The 22,346-nt window shown below is 37.4% G+C and overlaps 2 protein-coding genes across 3 annotated transcripts in view; both read left to right on the top strand.

Moving 5' to 3' along the window:
- LOC138355470 (uncharacterized) overlaps positions 1 to 22,346 on the top strand; it is a 550,270-nt gene that overhangs the window by 437,528 nt on the left and 90,396 nt on the right. Inside the window, exon 4 of one of the 2 annotated variants that reach the window (XM_069310583.1) lies at positions 6,375 to 6,475. The exons of the other annotated variant lie outside the window; for it this stretch is intronic. The gene's annotated coding sequence lies outside the window, so the exon portion shown is untranslated. The remainder of the gene's footprint in view (positions 1 to 6,374; positions 6,476 to 22,346) is intronic. 2 annotated transcript variants of the gene reach the window in all.
- Positions 1 to 22,346, top strand: part of LOC138355420 (uncharacterized) — a 48,529-nt gene that overhangs the window by 286 nt on the left and 25,897 nt on the right. Inside the window, exon 2 of the mRNA XM_069310312.1 lies at positions 21 to 1,496. Coding sequence (XP_069166413.1) covers positions 21 to 1,496 — 1,476 coding nt within the window. The remainder of the gene's footprint in view (positions 1 to 20; positions 1,497 to 22,346) is intronic.

The following is a 22,346-nucleotide window of genomic DNA, read 5'->3' as shown; positions in this document are numbered from 1 at the left end:
TTTTTCGTCTTTTCCAATAGTATTTTTATGTTTCTACTAATACCACCACTACCACTGCTACCACTACTACTACTACTAGACCTACAGCAGCTACCACTATTACTACTACTACTAGACCTACAGCAGCTACCACTATCACTACTACTACTAGACCTACAGCAGCTACCACTATTACTACTACTACTAGACCTACAGCAGCTACCACTATCACTACTACTACTAGACCTACAGCAGCTACCACTATTACTACTACTACTAGACCTACAGCAGCTACCACTATTACTACTACTACTAGACCTACAGCAGCTACCACTATTAATTATACTACTAGACCTACAGCAGCTACCACTATTACTACTACTACTAGACCTACAGCAGCTACCACTATTAATTATACTACTAGACCTACAGCAGCTACCACTATCACTACTACTACTAGACCTACAGCAGCTACCACTATTAATTATACTACTAGACCTACAGCAGCTACCACTATTACTACTACTACTAGACCTACAGCAGCTACCACTATCACTACTACTACTAGACCTACAGCAGCTACCACTATTAATTATACTACTAGACCTACAGCAGCTACCACTATTACTACTACTACTAGACCTACAGCAGCTACCACTATTACTACTACTACTAGACCTACAGCAGCTACCACTATTACTACTACTACTAGACCTACAGCAGCTACCACTATTAATTATACTACTAGACCTACAGCAGCTACCACTATTACTACTACTACTAGACCTACAGCAGCTACCACTACCACTACTACTACTAGACCTACAGCAGCTACCACTACTACTACTACTACTAGACCTACAGCAGCTACCACTATTACTACTACTACTAGACCTACAGCAGCTACCACTACCACTACTACTACTAGACCTACAGCAGCTACCACTACTACTACTACTACTAGACCTACAGCAGCTACCACTATTACTACTACTACTAGACCTACAGCAGCTACCACTATTACTACTACTACTAGACCTACAGCAGCTACCACTATCACTACTACTACTAGACCTACAGCAGCTACCACTATCACTACTACTACTAGACCAACAGCAGCTACCACTATTACTACTACTACTAGACCTACAGCAGCTACCACTACTACTACTACTAGACCTACAGCAGCTACCACTACTACTACTACTAGACCTACAGCAGCTACCACTACTACTACTACTAGACCTACAGCAGCTACCACTATTACTACTACTACTAGACCTACAGCAGCTACCACTACCACTACTACTACTAGACCTACAGCAGCTACCACTACCACTACTACTACTAGACCTACAGCAGCTACCACTACTACTACTACTAGACCTACAGCAGCTACCACTATCACTACTACTACTAGACCTACAGCAGCTACCACTATTACTACTACTACTAGACCTACAGCAGCTACCACTATTAATTATACTACAACTATTTATTTTTTTTGCTCTTATATAGTACACACAACAACAACAACCACTATTACAACTAATAATAAAAATAATAATAATTATAAATATTGATAATGTTATAAAAGGAAGATGAAACTACTTGAAATATAAAAAAAAGGAAAACAAATAGGGATACAGAACGATGAGAAGCACCATTAACTCACCAAACAATTTTAACTCATCAGACACCATTAATTCATCAGACACCATTAACTCATTAGACACGGAAAGAGTAAGTGGAGACATGATCACTACATACAAATTTTCAGAGAAATTGACAGGTAGATAAGGATAAACTGTTGAACACTGGCTGTACGCGAACAAGGGGACACAGGTGGAAACTGAGTACCCAAATGAGCCACAGGGACGTTAGAAAGAACTATTACAGTGTCAGAGTAGTTAACAGATGAAATGCATTAGGCAGTGATGTGGTGGAGGCTGACTCCATACACAGTTTCAAATTGAGATATAATAGACTCACTTTATCATATAATGACTTTATCATTACTCAAAACTACCACACTGCTCCAAAAGCCAATACGATTTAAAGCACTGAAGACTTAAGCATATATATATATATATATATATATATATATATATATATATATATATATATATATATATATATATATATATATATATATATATATATAGATATTTCTTCTACATGAATGTAAGAAATAAGTATTTTAATCTTTATTTATGGGCCTTAATCCCCTTCAAGAGGGATTAGGAGGGAGTGGGAGGATCAGAAAGCTTGGGCGCACCTCTTGCATTCCCATGATGGGATTTATGACTTGTGATGCACCTAGTGTGACTTTCACTCTCGTACCTTCCAGGTGCGTGTTTCTCCTTCTTGTAGCCCCCAGCAGCCCCTCCCTCTATCCCGCAATGTCCGTTCCTTCTGGGGGTACTTGGGAGAAACCTGGTCGATCTGTGTTTCAGAATTTGTATATCTTTGTCACTGTCTCTCATTGTTGGCTCTGTCTTCTGTGTTTGCCTGTCTGTCCCTGCTTCTCTCTCTGTCTCTCTCTCTCTCTCTCTCTCTCTCTCTCTCTCTCTCTCTCTCTCTCTCTCTCTCTCTCTCTCTCTCTCTCTCTCTGTCTCTCTCTCTCTCTCTCTCTCTGTCTCTCTGTCTCTCTCTCTCTCTCTCTGTCTCTCTCTCTCTCTCTCTGTCTCTCTCTCTCTCTCTCTCTCTCTCTCTCTCTCTCTCTCTCTCTCTCTCTCTCTCTCTCTCTCTCTCTGTCTCTCTCTCTCTCTCTCTCACTGTCTCTCTCTCTCTCTCTCTCTCTCTCTCTCTCTGTCTCTCTCTCTGTCTCTCTGTCTCTCTCTCTCTCTCTCTCTCTGTCTCTCTCTCTCTCACTCTGTCTCTCTCTCTCTCTCACTCTCTCTCTGTCTCTCTCTCTCTCTCTCTCTCTCTCTCTCTCTCTCTCTCTCTCTCTCTCTCTCTCTCTCTCTCTCTCTCTCTCTCTCTCTCTCTCTCTCTCTCTCTATGTTACTTGCTGTCTGTCACGGGAGAAAAATCACTAGATAAAGAATAAATGAAATAAAGAAAATAACTCCTGTGTTAACAGCATAACATAAATATATCCGTTATTATAAAAGAATTGATTCGTTTATATAAATTTATAATAACAGATTTAACAGTAAACTAACAAATCTATGGAGTTGGGAAGCAGAAACAGTTGTGTAAATGTGCTAGAAACAGGTGTGGAGTGAGGAAACAGGTGTGTAATTGGAGTTAGAAACAGATGTGGAATAGGAAAGTCAGAAAAAGGTATATATTTGTGCTGATACTTAGTGTAGATGGAAGATAATAAATTAGGGCCGAGAAAGACACTAACAGTTGCAGAGAAAACGTTAAAAAGGTCTTAAGAGAGTCCTTGAGCTGGAGTTTGGAGTCCATGAGCTGGAGCCTAACCAACGCGAGCAACAGATATTGGAATTTGATAACTTGGTAGACATCACAGGGCATATAACTCATCATTCACCATTAACTCATTAGACACCATTAACTCATCAAACACCATTAACTCATTAGACACAGTCAACCCTGTCGGAAATATGAAGCCTTTAATTTGCTTGATTCTTCAACCCAAGGAAAATTAGGTTATTCCCATTGTGGTCACTGTTCTACCTACTTACCAGACCCATTGATGCTTAACCAGACTGAGAAAGCTACGAGTACATTATTCGAAGCACTTAAATCATTTGAGTGTGTCAATAAAAACTAGAATAGAGGGGAAATAAATACATTTCTTATTGACCTTTGCAGCGATTAATGAGTCATTGCATTCTAGATAAAAATTGTGGGGTGTCATCAAGTAATTTAAAATTCTCTAGAACCCTTGCAATGATCATCCCTAACAAATCAAACAATTTAATTTATATTTGAATCTAACCTAACATAACACCGATCTGGTCCTTTAAACAATACAGCCCATATCTATTTATTTTGTCGAGTCCACCTGTATTGTGTATATCGTGATCATGTCTCCCCCTTCCTCTTCTCCTGTGACGTGTGGCTCAACTACTTTGGGTTGTCATTAGAACTAGTTTATTTCAAGTAGCATATATATTTTCGGTAATAGCCTGAACAAGACTTATTAAGCCATTCGTAATTCCCGAAGCGAAACATTTTATGATCCTATAGTCTTTATATATTTTTTTTCAATCATTAACATGCGATCCCAGTTCATGGCAAATAATTCTGCTGAACTCCAACACTATCTGATATGACAGGCCCCCTTCATCCTTATAAGTTTAATAAGTACACCATTCTTTAGTGTAAAGAATGGTGCAATTCTTCCATGAAACCGTCTAGGTTTCTCTTTTGCAAGAGGTCTTTTTGCGTCTAGGTCTTTTTTGCAAGAGCCGTCTAGGTTAATATCTTTTCATCCCAGCACCAATTTTGTCCTCATAATGGGCTATTCATACCCATGCCACCTCTTCGGTGGCTTAATCTTCATCAATCAATCACCTCATATATCAGCACCTATCCTGCCCTCATATGTCAACAACTATCCTCCCTCATTTCCCAGTTCCAGTACTATCCTTCATATCCCTTTCAATTACTATAGTCTCATACTGGTTTAGCATTTTTTCCTAATAACTACTTTATATTTGTTAAGTCACAACCATCACTGGGTTTTTTTCCGTCACTTTGGGTCAAACGTAGCTGTGGAGCCGTAGGGGTGAGTCCTTGTTTTAATAGCTGGGATGAGTCCAATAGGGCTGAGTCCAGTAGGGGTGAGTCCTTGTTTTAATAGCTGGGATGAGTCCAATAGGGCTGAGTCCAGTAGGGGTGAGTCCTTGTTTTAATAGCTGGGATGAGTCCAATAGGGCTGAGTCCAGTAGGGGTGAGTCCTTGTTTTAATAGCTGGGATGAGTCCAATAGGGCTGAGTCCAGTAGGGGTGAGTCCTTGTTTTAATAGCTGGGATGAGTCCAGTAGGGGTGAGTCCTTGTTTTAATAGCTGGGATGAGTCCAATAGGGCTGAGTCCAGTAGGGATGAGTCCGTAGGCCTGAGTCCTGGTTTTAATAGCTATGTGTTCCATTAATTCCCTCAAAATTCACCGCCCTCTCACTAGAATCTTTGTATCTGGCTCTTTAACACCTCACCCTGCTCTTTTGTGTACTCTGTACCCCCTGCTCTTTTTCAGTGCACTCTTTCCTCTTAAGCTCGGCGTACTTACACTATTGGTTAAACCCAAGGGCAATGTTTGTCTTGTATATTACCTACAGTTTACACAGGAACACATTTTTTAACTCCTTTCCCACCATTTACGTGCGATAATGTGTTTTGCAAGAGCCACTACACACGTATGTTAAACAAAAGTTGATATATTTACACCCCCCAAAAAATTGAAATGTATTTGTTTTAAATATACAGCTTGGTAGACATTAGGGCCCCCTCTTCTGTGGGAGCGACAGGAAGGTGATGTTGACACGACGTGTAATGGTTCTATCTTTAGCACAAGTGGATCGGAGGAATTACCTAACCTCTTGCAGATGTCCAGTCTTGCAATAATTATTAGTTGAGTCTACTTCTTTGGTTGCAAATATATATATATATATATATATATATATATATATATATATATATATATATATATATATATATATATATATATATATATATATATATTTGTGTTTGTGCAACGAGAAGAGTGACGTCACTGATGTTTAATGATGTTGCAGATACTGCAAAATGATGTTGATAGATATTATTCACATTTTCTCATTAAATGAATAATAAAAGTAGCATGATGACTTAATACAACATTTTGCGTTCACCAGTAACTTAATTTATATAATTATTCGGCTCATTGCACCATTTTGGTTAGGTTAGGCTAGGTAGGTTAGGTTAGGTTAGGTTTGGTTAGGCTAGGTAGGCTCGGTTATGGTCAGGGTTGTTTATGTTTGATGAATTTGGTTGGATTGGGTTGTATTTGGTTAGATTAGGTTTGGTTAGGTTTCGTTTCGTTAGGCTAAGCTAGGTTCGGATAAATTAGGTTAGGTTTGATTAGGTAAAGATAGGATAGTCTAGGCTTGGTTAGATAAGGATATGTTAGGTTACCTATGTGGGATTGCTTGAAGGGAAGCTTTGATATAAAACCTACATGTGTTAGCTTACGCACACACACACACACACACATGCACACAAACACACATAAACACACACACACACACACACATGGAATGGACAACATTTTTGTAGACACAACAGCTAAATGTTACGTTCGTCTGATTGTTTCAAGATAGCCTTGAGACAGTCAGATATATATATATATATATATATATATATATATATATATATATATATATATATATATATATATATATATATATATATTTACCAAAACACCTTTTTGTTTTCCTACAGGTTGAGAAGAGAGCTGAATCTGATCTGGGCAAAGCGTGGATTTCTCCAAGGCATTCCGTCACTTTCTCCAGGACGTTGCATCTGTCTTTTTTAAGAGGAAGGTAAGAAAGTGCTTTACTTCATTTACACAAGGAAACATAAAACACACACGTAAGAAAAGTCTTCATAATGGGCTTCCCCCCCCAAAAAAAAAAAAATCCTCGATAACAAATTCCGATATACCGGTTTTTTTTATCAATACTTATAGCTCACAAACTGAGGTTAAATAATTTAATAAATCTTTTGATACATGGTTTATCATTTGAAAATATTTCTTAATAATAATTAAAAAAAAAACATTAAATTGAGATAACTTGTCAATTAAATAAAAATCTGTATTTTCCTTACAAGTTGCAAGAATAACTGCTATTTGTTTTTAAATTTTACTTCTTCAGTTTAAAAAAAAACACTTAAAATACTTGTTTTCATAAAGCCACTTCACAATTATATCCAAATGAAAATCCCCTCAATTCACACTCTATAAAAACGAACATAGAAAGCAATCCTGATTCCATCAAGGTGAGAAGGGTTATCCAAGACGAACAAGACTCTGACTAAATGGCATCAGATTCAAACAAGATCGAATTGAAACCGATACATGAAGGATCACCTCCACAAACAATAGCATACACCGAGGGGAAGGGGGGGGGGTGGTAGGGGGGGGTAGGGGGGGGGTAGCGGGGGGATTTTATCCCCCCAAACACGCAGAGAGAGAACTTAAGAAAAGGGAGAAAATATGGAATATATTCACCATTCACAGTGCAAAAATATTCGTGCTTAGTAATGAATATATATCCTTTTTTCTTCCTCATATTCTCTCTTTCTCTATTTCAATATTTTATTTTTTTTTTCTAATGCTAAAATGTTTTTTTCTAATGCGAAAATTCATTTATGTTCAGCAAGAGGTAGAGTTGAATATATCTGTTAGGCCACAGATTTCATTTCTTGAGTTAAATTTGTTAGATTTTATTAGCTCTGTTAGCATGTTTAAAATGCGAAGGATGAATTAATTTAACATCAGAGCCAAAAAAATGCCCAGTTGGCCCATGAGAGGTAATTATATATATATATATATATATATATATATATATATATATATATATATATATATATATATATATATATATATATATATATATGTTTACCCTACGCTTTAAACACTCAACCGATCCCAAGTTTGTTGTGAAACTATGTTAGTTGTTCCATGAATCAAGAATCTTTTTCGAAACCAATATTTTCTCACGATATTTTTGGAAACTAATCTTTGGAAAAATAGGAACTTGTTTTGGTCGATTGGATAATGTCCACAAATCAGGGTGAAACTACAGGGTGGTCAATGAGTTATAATCCGTGACTTTTGGTGTTACATAAAGTTGTGGAAAGTTATGAACCCTTGGAAACATAGTCTTTGAACTTAACAGAATGGCTGCTCAAATATCGAGTCCGGGTTTGAGCCGAGATTGGGAATAAATCGATGTTCAAGGTTCTCTCAACCTTTCTGGAGATTTGCTGTATACACAGATGTGAGCAAATGTATTCTTCATAATGAGTTTTGCAACCGCTGCTGTCGAGAAAGGATTAGGAGCACATTATTGATAAATTCGTTCAATGATTGATTACATATAGTAGAATGGTTCAGTAAAAGGCCAGCTGCCACAATGACATTTAATGTAACCATATTGCCATTCGCACGGTAGCAAATGGAGGTAAAAATTAAGAAAAAAGAGCTTTCATGGTGTGAATTATACCTGGACAAATTGACCAGTGATTGACAGCAGTGATTGTAGTCTATACCTACCGGTCACTAATCGGTTCTTCCCTTTGTTAGCTGGAACTTTATCTGACATATTTCACAGTCAAGGCCATTTTTCATGACCTAAATCCTACCTGTTGCAAGTTCCAGGGATCTAAGTACCCGCTTTCAACGCTTGGAACATTTTTTTTTTTAAATTTACAAGTAAATGCAGAGGTTTAAGGTAGTGAATCTCTTGGAGCTTCTCACCTTCCAGATGAGAACCGAGTATACATCAGGCTAGTATACTAGCCTGATGTAGCCTAATGTATACTCACCTGGTTGTGCTTGCTGGTTGAGCTCTGGCTCTTTAGTCCCGCCTCTCAACCGTCAATCAACTGATGTACAGATTCCTGAGCCTACTGGGCTCTATCATATCTTCATTTGAAACTGTGTATGGAGTCAGACTCCACCACATCACTGACTAATGCATTCCACCTGTTAACTACTTTGACACTGAAAAAGTTCTTTCTGATGTATCTGTGACTCATTTGGGTACTCAGTGTTCACCTGTGTCCCCTTGTTCGCGTACAACCCGTGTTAAACAGTTTATCCTTATCTACCCTGTCAATTCCTCTGAGAATTTTGTAGGTTGTGATCATATCTCCCCTTACTCTTCTGTCTTCCGGTGTCGTGAGGTGTATTTCATGCAGCCTGTCCTCGTAACTCATGCCTCTTAGTTCTGGGACTAGCCTAGTGGCATATCTTTGAACTTTTTCCAGCTTCGTTTAGTGCTTGACAAGGTACGGGCTCCATGCAGGGGCCGCATACTCCATACTTGCCATACTCCACACACATAATGTGTGTGTGTGTGTGTGTGTGTGTGTGTGTGTGTGTGTGTGTGTGTGTGTGTGTTTATCAATGGTTAATTCCATGTTATCTTATTAATGGCTTGATGGACCGTGTTATCAATGGTTGGGTGGTCTTTGTGGGTCACCACTACCCACACAGGGCTAAACCCTCCCCCCCACCCCTACCCACTACCCACACAGGGCTAACCCAACCAACCCACTACCCACACAGATCTACCCCAAAAGGCAATGCCAAGTTTCAAATGCGTGTGTCGGGTACAAAATGACTCACCTCTGGTCACGGCAGCTTTCTCTTAACTCTCTCGAGCAGAAAGTCTCCCCCTGCACTTGCTTGTATTGTCCACAACACACCTGCTGACAGCTGACACATCAGCTGACACATCAGCTGACACACGTGTTGCGTCAACAGCACGTGTGCTGACGCAACACGGGGGGGGGAGAGGGGAGGGGACGCAACACAAGCTCTCTTCGGGGGAGAAGAAGAACTACGACTCTAGCAAAAATCACAACTAAACTGGAACAACTAAAATTATTTTTGCAAAAAATAACAACTAAACTTCAATAACAACAACAACAATAACTGTAACAATAGCAACAGCAAAAACAACGTTACAAAAACGACAACAACATGACATAAACAATAGCAAAAACAAATTTACAAAAGCAACAAAAACAACATGACAAAAACAACAACATGACAAAAACAACAACATGACAAAAAAACAACATGACAAAAACAACAGCATAACAAAAACAACAACATGACAAAAAAACAACATGACAAAAACAACAACATGACAAAAACAACAACATGACAAAAACAACAACATGACAAAAACAACAAAAATCTAACCACACGTCACATTGTCAATCAAATCAGGTCATGAATCAAAATAATATATAAATTACGTGAAAATCCACTTAATTCTTATATATTCACATTAAACACATTTCTGAGTGAATATAAATTATTATAAAATAAATCAGACATGCAGTAAAATTGATCAAGAACACTTAATTAAGAGGTAAAAATACAAAATAAATTAGATATCAAATATGATGCATCTTGAGTTGTCTGAAAATATCAGTGACATCAAAATAAGTTCTGAAGAAAAGAGGACAAAATCAGATTACATTTATTTTCTGCGTTCGAGTATGTAAATCAAGGAATTTATCATTAACATACAACCTATTGTATGTAAATCAAGGAATTTATCACTTACATTCAACCTGTTGTATGTAAATCAAGGAATTTATTGGACTTATTGAAGGCAGAGCTGGTTAATTTGTCTTAGGATTAATAGGAATTAAGTACGAAATCGTACACTAATCTTCCTTATCTCTTGGGCTGGACGTTAGAGAGACTGTCTCGCTTCATGCAGGTCGGAGTTCAATCCCCGACCGTCCAAAGGGGGTTGGGTACCAATCCTTCCCCCTGTCTAATCCCAAATCCTTATCCTGACCCATTCCAACTGTTATATAGTCTAATGGCTTGGCACTTTCCCCCTGATAGTTTCCTCCCTTCTTATTTTGTTATTCTTGTCGTTGTTTCTGCTGTTGTTGTATTTGTTGTATTTGTTTCAATGTGTATTGTTATTTATTTGTTGCCTTTTCTTATCGTCTTGGATTTATTGTCCAATTTTTTTAAAACGGTCGGGGAAACCCTTTGGACGGTCGGGGATTGAACTCCGACCTGCATGAAGCGAGACCGTCGCTCTACCGTCCAGCCGAAGAGATAAGGAAGATTAGTGTACGATTTCGTACTTAATTCTTATTAATTCCTTATAATTTCTGTGAGTTATTAATCTGTTATTTTGTGTGTAAATCTTGAAAATTAACACGTGATGAAAAATGTGACAGTGTCAGACCACGAAAGGAGAATTGAAACAAGAATTTCCTTAAGTACTTTCGCATTTAAAAATTACATCTTCAGAAGGGTATTATTACCCTTCGGAAGATGTATTATTAAATACGAAAGTACTTAAGGTAATTCCTGTTTCAATTAATCTGTTATTATCTATAATAATGATAAAAGAAAGATTACATAATCGACGTCTCTTTTGAAACACTTCACACAGGTAACTGGCAAGTGTATACACATATACACACCTTCTGAATACATAAGTCACACTCTCTGTGTGTATTAATGTAATATATACAATGCTCAAAGCTATTTTATCTTTAACGAGATGAAAAGAAGTATCTTTTCAGAGAGAGAGAGAGAGAGAGAGAGAGAGAGAGAGAGAGAGAGAGAGAGAGAGAGAGAGAGAGATGAATAAGAATAGAGAAAATGACAGCTCGTTATCAAACACAATAATATATTTCATGATATTTCTTCCTGACGAGATGCAGAAAACATAGAACTGTATTCCTTTTCAAAACAACTCCCCCCCCTCCCATCCCCCCCCTTTAAGAGGACATGGTCATATTTTTTTGATCTAGTTGCGTCTAGCGAATATATATTTCCCTGAGAATATATATATATATATATATATATATATATATATATATATATATATATATATATATATATATATATATATATATATATATATATATATATACGTGGCATATATATATTCTCCTCCTCCTCCTTTCTCCTCCCAGTTTCCCAATGACCTCATCTCTTCTTCGCCATTTGATATACAGAGAGGGACGCGGAACCTTCATTTTCATTTGCACATACAGCGTTGTTGTCTGGCTGGCACTTGGCATAGAGATGTTACTTGGGGGGCCATTGTCGCCGGTGTCGTCGGCTCTTCTTATGGTCGTGTAAGGATTGCAGAGCGCTCGCCACTTCGCAGCAGCGTATTCTGAGTCCCAACTCAAGTGGGCGTAGAATGGGAGCCGCTGGTCTGTTGATAGGGGGATTGGGGATTGGGGGGGGGAAGGGTGAGGACTCTCTCTCTATCTCTCTTCTGTCACAGTAGCATAACTTGGTGGGGGGGAGGGAGATTGGAGGTTGCCTCCTTGTCCAATTTGGCGAGGGGATGCAGTTGACTGGGGTGGGTCAATTGCCTAGTTGACTAAGGTGGGTTGCCCACTGGGATGTGTGTACTGTTTGCCTCTTTGCTAACTTTCCCTGGCTAGAGCAGCCTGCACGGTGAAATTGGGAAGTGGACAACCTGTTTTGTTATTCAGATGTTGGTAGCTATTATTTGCTGTTTTCGAACTTGAATAAAGTTTGCGTTGGAATTTCCGAGAACACAATGTTTAGAAATTGACCATAGATTTAATAATTAACATGACATTGAAGAGACTTGCTTTGAATATTAAAGTATGAGAAGAAAAAGAGTTTTAAATGTGATTTAAAAAAATATATATATTTGAATATTTAACCTAACTGAAAATTATCTTATTAATTTTCATAATCTAAACAAAACAGAGATTGCAATCCAATTCAGAAACACTAGCAATTTGAGTTGCAAACGACTATTGTGAAATATCTATTAGAAAAGTGATATAATTATCTTTTTCTGGCATAAGTAGTGTAGCAACAATATTATTATTATGATTATTATACGATATATTTTTTTTAATTTACTTTGGTTATTAAGAGGTTAATGATATGTATTAAATTACGTTTCATGCAGTTAAGCATCCTATTGCAAGATGCTTAAATGATTAAATTATCTGAGTATATACACAGCAGTTGGGTTGTCAGTGCAAGCAAGTTCTGTTAATAATTTGGGTCATTCGTGCTAATGTTGCACTGTTTGTGCAAGGGCAACATCAATCTGGCTCTCATATGTTGTACTCCTTATCATCATTCATCATCATCATTATCTTATTCTTCATTTTCTTCCTGTTCAAATTATTCATCATCATGTTCATCTTCTCCTTCCTATACACAGTTTCAAATGTAGATACGATTTTGCCCAATAGGCTCAGGAACTTGTTCACCAGTTGATTCACAGTTGAGAGGCGAGACCAAAGAGCCGAAGCTCAACCCCCGCAAGCACAGCTAGGTGAGTATTTGGAACATATCTAGCACCGTTAAAACACTGTATCAACATTTACACACACACACACACACACACACACACACACACACACACACACACACATACACATACACACACACACACACACACACACACACACACACACACACACACACACACACACACACATACACACACTCACACACACACACACATACACACACACACACACACATACACACACTCACACACACACACACACACACACACACACACACACACACACACACACACACATACACACACACACACACACACACACACACACACACACACACACACACACACACACACACATACAAACAGCTCTAGACAATGTATATATTGTCTAGCCAAACACCAGAAGCATCACCACGAAACTAAAACACCCCAAAAAAACTAACTGTTTCAACCTGTTTCACAAAATCCATTCATAATACGAATAGTTCCATATATATAACTACTCACAATGGTTGATAATTCTTAGTTCTCACAAGCCACCGATTCCCTTTTCCAATAGGCAATTGTATTTTATTTACTAAAATATACTGTATTTACTTTTTTAATGGGGACATTTGGTAAAATAACACATGGAACAAAAAACAAAATTACATTAAAAAAATAGCAAACCAGAGAGAAACACGGTTTATTCAATAAAAATATGGAGTATATTACCTATAGAGACCCCCCCCCCTCCCCCCAAAAAATGAAAAAAATTAGGCCTGATGGCTTGGATACAAATCCATAAGATGAGTTCTAATGAGAATTGAGATTTGAGCTACGCGCCAAACTGCTAATGAATAACAAACAAAGAGGCCCCGAGTAGTCATGCTGGGAAAAAAGATACTGGTCATTTCTGACTTGGGCTGTGTGGGGGTGTGGGGGGTTACTGTGGGAGTGTGGTGGTGTAGGGGGGGGGTTTCTGTGGGAGTGGGGTGGTGTGGGGGGGGGTTAGTTGGCTTCTGGGACGAGAGGGGGGAGATAGAGAGAGGTGGTAAAGAGGAAAGAGGTGTATATAGGTTTGTGCCAACTCTCTCTTTTTCACACACACACACACCCACACACTCACATTGGTGTGTGGGGGTGTCTGGTAGCTGAGCGGACAGCGCGCAGGACTCATAATTCTGTGGCCCTGGTTCGATTCCCGGTCGAGACAGAAACAAATGGGCAAAGTTTCATTCACCCTGAATGCCCCTGTTACCTACCAATATATAGGTACCTGGGTGTTAGTCAGCTGTTACGGAGCTGCTTCCTGTGTGTGTGTGTGTGTGTGTGTGTGTGTGTGTGTGTGTGTGTGTGTGTGTGTGTGTGTGTGTGTGTGTGTGTGTGTGTGTGTGTGTGTGAAAAAATAGTTAGTAGTTAGGAACAGTTGATTGATAATTGAGAGGCGGGCCGAAAGAGCATAGCTCAACCCCAGCAATCACAACTAGGTGAACACAACTAAGTGAATACACTCATGATTCAGGAGGTTCTGATTAAACTTTTCATCAAGTCATCAGTAGTTTCAAAACATTAACCCAGACCATTGACCAAATTGTCAACAAAGAAGATTCATCTCCCAATATCTGAAGAAAAGAGAAAGATCTAGGAAAATATACCTATTAGAATATAATTATGTACCTAGAAGTAATATACCTATTATACACCTTAGAATATATTCCTAGAAATAGATATATTACCAACCTTAGCCTTTGATGATATATATATATATATATATATATATATATATATATATATATATATATATATATATATATATATCATGTCAGCTTTATTAGTTTTTATGTTTCTTTAACATTACTAGTTAGATTTTGTGTGTAATTAACTAACTCAAATTATCCCTTTTCTGAACGGTTATCTGGGGGTTTAATATTTGTAATCTTTTTCAGTTGCTTTTTTATTATTTGTTATCTCGTTTTAAGTGCTATTTTTTTGTGTTATCAGCCATATAGTTACAAGACTTTTTGAGTAGTTGAAGTGAGAGTTAGTATGAGGTCGTCAGTTTGCTGCCAAAACGGTGCTACATAAATTTGCATATTTTTTTGGGAGGAAAGAGTTTCTAAATTGTTGTGTTTGGGTAGAGGCAACATCTGTCTGGTTGTCACTTATAGTATTATTATTATTACTATTATTATTACTATTATTATTATCTTTATTATTATCTTTATTATTATCTTTATTATTATCTTTATTTTTATCTTTATTAGTATCTTTATTATCTTTATTATTATCCTTATTATCTTTATTAGTATCTTTATGAGTATCTTTATTTATATTACAGCCCTTCATCCTGTTTAGGTAGTACTTATAGTAATGACGAGGACCATCGTATATATATATATATATATATATATATATATATATATATATATATATATATATATATATAGATAGATATATATATATATATATGTTGACGTAACAGGAAATTAGAAAGTAGAAATCGGGACTACTAAATTTGGACAAAGTCCTAAGATAACCCAATCTTCCTAGGCCTAATGCTCGCTATCTCAGGCCTAATATAGCACAAGTATAGACTATACTAGGCCTAGGAATATATATATATATATATATATATATATATATATATATATATATATATATATATATATATATATATATATATATATATTGCAAACAGAGTAAAAAACTGAGAATTTCTCACAAATATTAATTATTTTTAAGCTATAATATATATACACATCTGTAAGCTATAACCGCATCTTTTCTCACCCGTTAGCTGAAGCAATTCTGAAGGATTCAGTATGACAGTAATGTGAATGTTATACTAATAATTTACCTGAAAACCAGTTAGCAGCCGGCGGGGCTTGTAACCTCACTACGGCCACCCTCTTGAAACTTGCGTGTGGTGGTGCGTCGGTTAATGTTTCACAGTAAACTATGCATTAATTACTTCATCACTGATGCTACGTTGCTGGTCAACTTGAGGCCAGGTAATTGCTATGAGGAAGTTTATATATATATATATATATATATATATATATATATATATATATATATATATATATATATATATATGTATATATATCCTACCCATTTCGCTGTATTCTTTTCAAATTTTCAGTTCATTTCTAGCCTATAGAAGGCCTCAGAAGCTATAGGATTTTGGTATTGTTGTGGGAGTAATGGGGGATAGGTTGAGAGGAATTTCCCGTGGGGAGTGGGGGGGGGGAATATGGGTAAACCCCCCCTGTCAAGGACGGAAGGGGGTGTTTCCCTGTCAATATGGTCACATCTTAGTCCCCCCTTTCCAGGGGTAAGGTGATTGCCCAAGTTCCATGTATAGTGCCGTATGTAGTAGCTCTCTTGTTCAGAGATTACTTCCCTGTTACTCTCTTTCTCTCTCTCTCTCTCTCTCTCTCTCTCTCTCTCTCTCTCTCTCTCTCTCTCTCTCTCTCTCTCTCTCTCTCTCTCTCTCTCTCTCTCCTCCCAATCCCTAAAGCCGTCCCATCTAATATTCTCCTCACTCTAGTTAACGCCTTGTATTCTGCCTCTTCTCATTGCTATCCCATACATCCCTCTTCGCGTACTCCATTCTATTCGTGTTTTATCCCGGCCTGGGTGCCTGTTCCGGTCTGGGATGCGCTATCCGGATTCTTCTATCCATTGGGTAAGTTAGGCAATATAGTGTATTCATAATATCTATAACATTCTCTGTATGCTTATGTATACAGAGCAGTGAATGCTTGTTGTAATTTATGTGTACATGTATATATTTTGGATTATACATGAATTCATGTATATGTGGATATATCTATACATGTATATTATTGTAATATTAATGTAAGTTTGTATGTGCCTTTGTATGCATGTATGTGTTGTCGTGTGTATGTATGTATGTACGTATATATATATATATATATATATATATATATATATATATATATATATATATATATATATATATATATATATATATATATATATATATATATATGTCGTACCTAGTAGCCAGAACGCACTTCTCAGCTTACTATGCAAGGCCCGATTTGCCTAATAAGCCAAGTTTTCCTGAATTAATATATTTTCTCTATTTTTTTCTTATGAAATGATAAAGCTACCCATTTCATTATGTATGAGATCAATTTTTTTTTATTGTAGTTAAAATTAACGTAGATATATGACCGAACCTAACCAACCCTACCTAACCTAACCTAACCTATCTTTATAGGTTAGGTTAGGTTAGGTAGCTGAAAAAGTTAGGTTAGGTTAGGTTTGGTAGGTTAGGTAGTCGAAAAAACATTAATTCATGAAAACTTGGCTTATTAGGCAAATCGGGCCTTGCATAGTAGGCTGAGAAGTGCGTTCTGGCTACTAGGTACGACATATATATATATATATATATATATATATATATATATATATATATATATATATATATATATATATATATATATATATATATATATATATATATATATATACAGCTATCCTAGCCTGTATGGAGCGATACATAGTGCATATGTTTCAAGAGCTAGCTAGCTGTGTGATAACAAGATAACACAGCCAGCTAGTTGTTATCATAACAATATAACAGATATCCTTCTCTATCTGGAAGTTCACATCAAGATCAAAATAAAGTTCCTTTATTAATAAATTTAGCTACATTCTCATTTATACAGTCACACTAGACTGTATGAATGGTTACAAAGTGTGTGAAACGTTAAAAAAATACCCATTTCACAGGATGGTTAGTCAGATTGGAATGTAATCAGTCGAAGTTTGCATCCATTGTGTGGCTATTCTCAAGTGATTAACTATTAGTGATTAACGAGTGTTAATCGCTAATAACAAAGGGATAAAAAAGGGATAATAACAGGGAAAAATCCCTGATTTTTGATGATTAACTCTCGTTAATCATCAAAAATCAGGGATTTTTCAATGCTCCAGGTACCTCATCCCGGCATGTCTTAGAGGGTCTAATCTAATCTAACTAATCTAATTAGTCTGATCTAATCTAATCTAACTAATCTAATTAGTCTGATCTAATCTAATCTAACTAATCTAATTAGTCTGATCTAATCTAATCTAACGATTGGACATTTAGTAATGTAGAGTGTGATATCATGACCCCAGTTCCTGCTCACAGAGTTTGCACTTGGAATACTCAAGGCCTGGAGATTAGATATCCTAAAGACCTGGAGATTAGATATCCCTAATCTTCCCGTCTTGTCACAACGTTACATAAATGCTGTACGAAAATGGGCCCAACCTAACCTAACCTAACCTAACCTAACCTAACCAACCTAACCTAACCCTCATTTAAATAGAAGATAGAAATAGAAACACACATAGATAGAAACGAGACAAAACGTCAATAATGTCGCTCTGATTTACAGTACAACATATTTTAGCCGTTAAGGCGATGATTGTAATACGAGAGGACGAGTGGCTTTAATGTGGGCATTAAACTCTACGGTGTTTACGTTCCCACCTTCAACCACGTGACTATATATATATATATATATATATATATATATATATATATATATATATATATATATATATATATATATATATATATATATAATATGTCGTACCTAGTAGCCAGAACTCACTTCTCAGCCTACTATTCAAGGCCCGATTTGCCTAATAAGCCAAGTTTTCCTGAATTAATATATTTACTATAATTTTTTTCTTATGAAATGATAAAGCAACCCTTTTCTCTATGTATGAGGTCAATTTTTTTTTATTGGAGTTAAAATTAACGTAGATATATGACCGAACCTAACCAACCCTACCTAACCTAACCTAACCTATATTTATAGGTAAGGTTAGGTTAGGTAGCCAAAAAAAGCTAGGTTAGGTTAGGTTAGGTAGGTTAGGTAGACGAAAAAACATTAATTCATGAAAACTTGGCTTATTAGGCAAATCGGGCCTTGAATAGTAGGCTGAGAAGTGCGTTCTGGCTATTAGGTACGACATATATATATATATATATATATATATATGTCGTACCTAGTAGCCAGAACGCACTTCTAAGCCTACTATGCAAGGCCCGATTTGCCTAATAAGCCAAGTTTTCATGAATTAATTTTTTTTCGACTACCTAACCTACCTCACCTAACCTAACCTAACTTTTTCGGCTACCTAACCGAACCTAACCTATAAAGATAGGTTAGGTTAGGTTAGGTAGGGTTGGTTAGGTTCGGTCATATATCTACGTTAATTTTAACTCCAATAAAAAAAAATGACCTCATATATAATGAAATGGGTAGCTTTATCATTTCATAAGAAAAAAATTAGAGAAAATATATTAATTCAGGAAAACTTGTCTTATTAGGCAAATCGGGCCTTGCATAGTAGGCTGAGAAGTGCGTTCTGGCTATTAGGTACGACATATATATATATATATATATATATATATATATATATATATATATATATAGATATATATACTGCTGTCGTCGACTGAATTTACAACTGTTAAACAAAAGTACGAAATAAAAAAAACTGACAATTTCTCACAGATATTAATAATTTTTAGCTATAATCAAATAGATATAAAACCTATATACGCACACTCATAACTTTCAATGGCACGAGTGGGTAAAATAGTGCCATCCTCTCATGAGCCTTGTGGATATAAGCAATAGGGGGCATTCTTCATGAATAGCCCCACGCAGGCATACCATTATCTTGCCCCAGACCGTAGCTAGAACTCAGCTGATTGCTCCATAAACCATTTGTATGCAATGTAAATACAATGGCTCCCAAAAAACACACACAATATCACGGAATCAACAGACATGATCTATATATATATATATATATTGCAAAACGGAGTAATAGCCGGATGCCGCAGACTCAAAGCCCAAAATTCACGGCAATAGACGGTTCAAAATATTAATTAAGTTTGTTGGTATCCTATCTTACGCAATATAAACTCGTAAAACCCATCGATAGTGATAGGATAACAGGATTTCCTTAACTTGTTTTTCCTCTCGCTAGAAGCTCACTCGCTACCACACACACACACACACACACACACACACACAGGAGATAATAGAGTCGCGGCTCTATCCGCTCTATTTCACAAGAGGTCATCCATGAATTTGACCTCTTTCTTTCGGTTTTAACCCCCTCTTTTGTTTTTTTTTTGGTTCCTTCCAACAGGATCGGGCAATTACACTTGATCTGCAGTCTGAAATGAAATGTATAAATCTATCGTAAATAATGCACGAATTAATGTATGACTTTCGATTGGTATATTGATCCTGTAAGTTTCGAACCATGGGTGCTAGTGGTGGTCACGTTTCTGACATGTGGGTACTGCTGTATATATATACATTAATAGTATACTTGCTAGTGGGAACATGTGAACACATCCCTGGAAACACAAACCGAAACTGTCTCTATTTTCCGCTTGTTACAACTTGTAATAAAGTTGTTACATCTTGGCTTAACGTGTTTATGACGTATTAGAACGTTGTTACAACTTGATATATTGGTTGTTATAACAGGTTAGGAGGTGTTAAAACTTGTTCGAACGTTGTTGCGACGTCGTAGTTTCGGTGTGTGTTTGGCGGGATGTATCTTTCAAGGATTCCACTGTAGAGGCTAAACATGACTGTCTTTTTTGTTTTTGTCATACATATGGATACAAGAATACATGTCTACTCAATCCTTTAAGCAGGCAGAGAGCTTTGCCTTTCCCTAGCTTCTAGGATAAGCTTTATCCTTACTAGTTTCCTTCCCTGGAACACGACCCGCTAATTGGTTTTACTCCCAGGTCCCAAATTACTGCTTGGGGTACACAGCGATGAGCAGTTATGGAGTGGTTCCCAGTCAATATTTCCCGGGTTTCGTCTTGAGGGGAAGGAGTGTGAGTGTGTGTGTGTGTGTGTGTGTGTGTGTGTGTGTGTGTGTGTGTGTGTGTGTGTGTGTGTGTGTGTGTGTGTGTGTGTGTGTGTGTGTGTGTCTAACTATTAGGCTAGCTACTGAAATACTGATCATCCTCGAGATGCAGCCCCTCAAATTCTAACTCCCAGGTACATATTTACACCAAGGTGAAGAGAGGGCATGAGGTGAAAGGAAACTCTGCCAATTTCTTTCCTTTCCGGCCAGGATTCCAACCGAGGACCAACGGTTTAGAGTTGAAATCATTCACCGCGGAGTCCGCGGAGTCCATACAATGTATCACCATTGATACAATGTATCACCATTGATACAATGTATCACCATTGATACAATGTATCACCAGGAGTGTTGAAAGATGTAGGCTGTCAACAAGCCTCTAGCACTGATATTCTATGATATAATTACAGAGGGAGAATTGCCAAGTTGCTGGAAGAAGGCAAATATGATACCAATATACACGAAATGAGATAGAGGTACATACCTATACACTTGTATCCTTAAGAAAGTCTAATAAGAATAAGATCTAGTTATTCAGGTAGAGGGGATTAGGTATGTAAAGAAACAACAGTATGGCTTTTAGAGCAGGGGAAATCATGCCTAACAAACCTACTGAAGTTCTCCGATTAACTAAAATAAAGAGCCGAAGCTCAACCCCCCGCAAGCACAACTAGGTAAGTACAACTAAGTGATTAAACACACACACACACACACACACACACACACACACACACACACACACACACACACACACACACACACACACACACACACACACACTATGAAATCCCAATGAAATATTAACCCCCCAAATTGATTGACAGTTGAAAGACGGGACCAAAGAGCCAGAGCTCAACCCCCGCAAGCACAACTAGGTAAGTACAACTAAATAAGTACACACACAGACACACACACAGACAAACACACATAAACACACTCAAACACACACACACACGCACACACACACACACACGCACACACACACACACACACGCATCCTTCATCTCCCCCAAACATCCCTCACATCAGTATTACCAACTTCGATCTGAACTACCAACAAATATTCACGTTACCAATCCTATCTATTCAATACATTAGTAAGCAAAAATACCTATTTCTAATTATATAATTAATATACTTAGGCACAAATGCATTTATCCAGCTACCATACACGAAATGAAGGGTTATCTTGAGGTTATCTTGAGATGATTTCGGGGCTTTTTAGTGTCCCCGCGGCCCGGTCCTCGACCAGGCCTCCACCCCCAGGAAGCAGCCCGTGACAGCTGACTAACACCCAGGTACCTATTTACTTCTAGGTAACAGGGGCATAGGGTGAAAGAAACTCTGCCCATTGTTTCTCGCCGGCGCCTGGGATCGAACCCTGGACCACAGGATCACAAGTCCAGCGTGCTGTCCGCTCGGCCGACCGGCTCCCGACCGGTTACCTACTTTATGTCGAGAAAACTCT

The sequence above is a fragment of the Procambarus clarkii genome, chromosome 67, assembly GCF_040958095.1.
Source record: "Procambarus clarkii isolate CNS0578487 chromosome 67, FALCON_Pclarkii_2.0, whole genome shotgun sequence".
Taxonomy (NCBI): Eukaryota; Metazoa; Arthropoda; class Malacostraca; order Decapoda; family Cambaridae; genus Procambarus; species Procambarus clarkii.
This window is presented reverse-complemented; position numbering and strand designations above follow the sequence as displayed.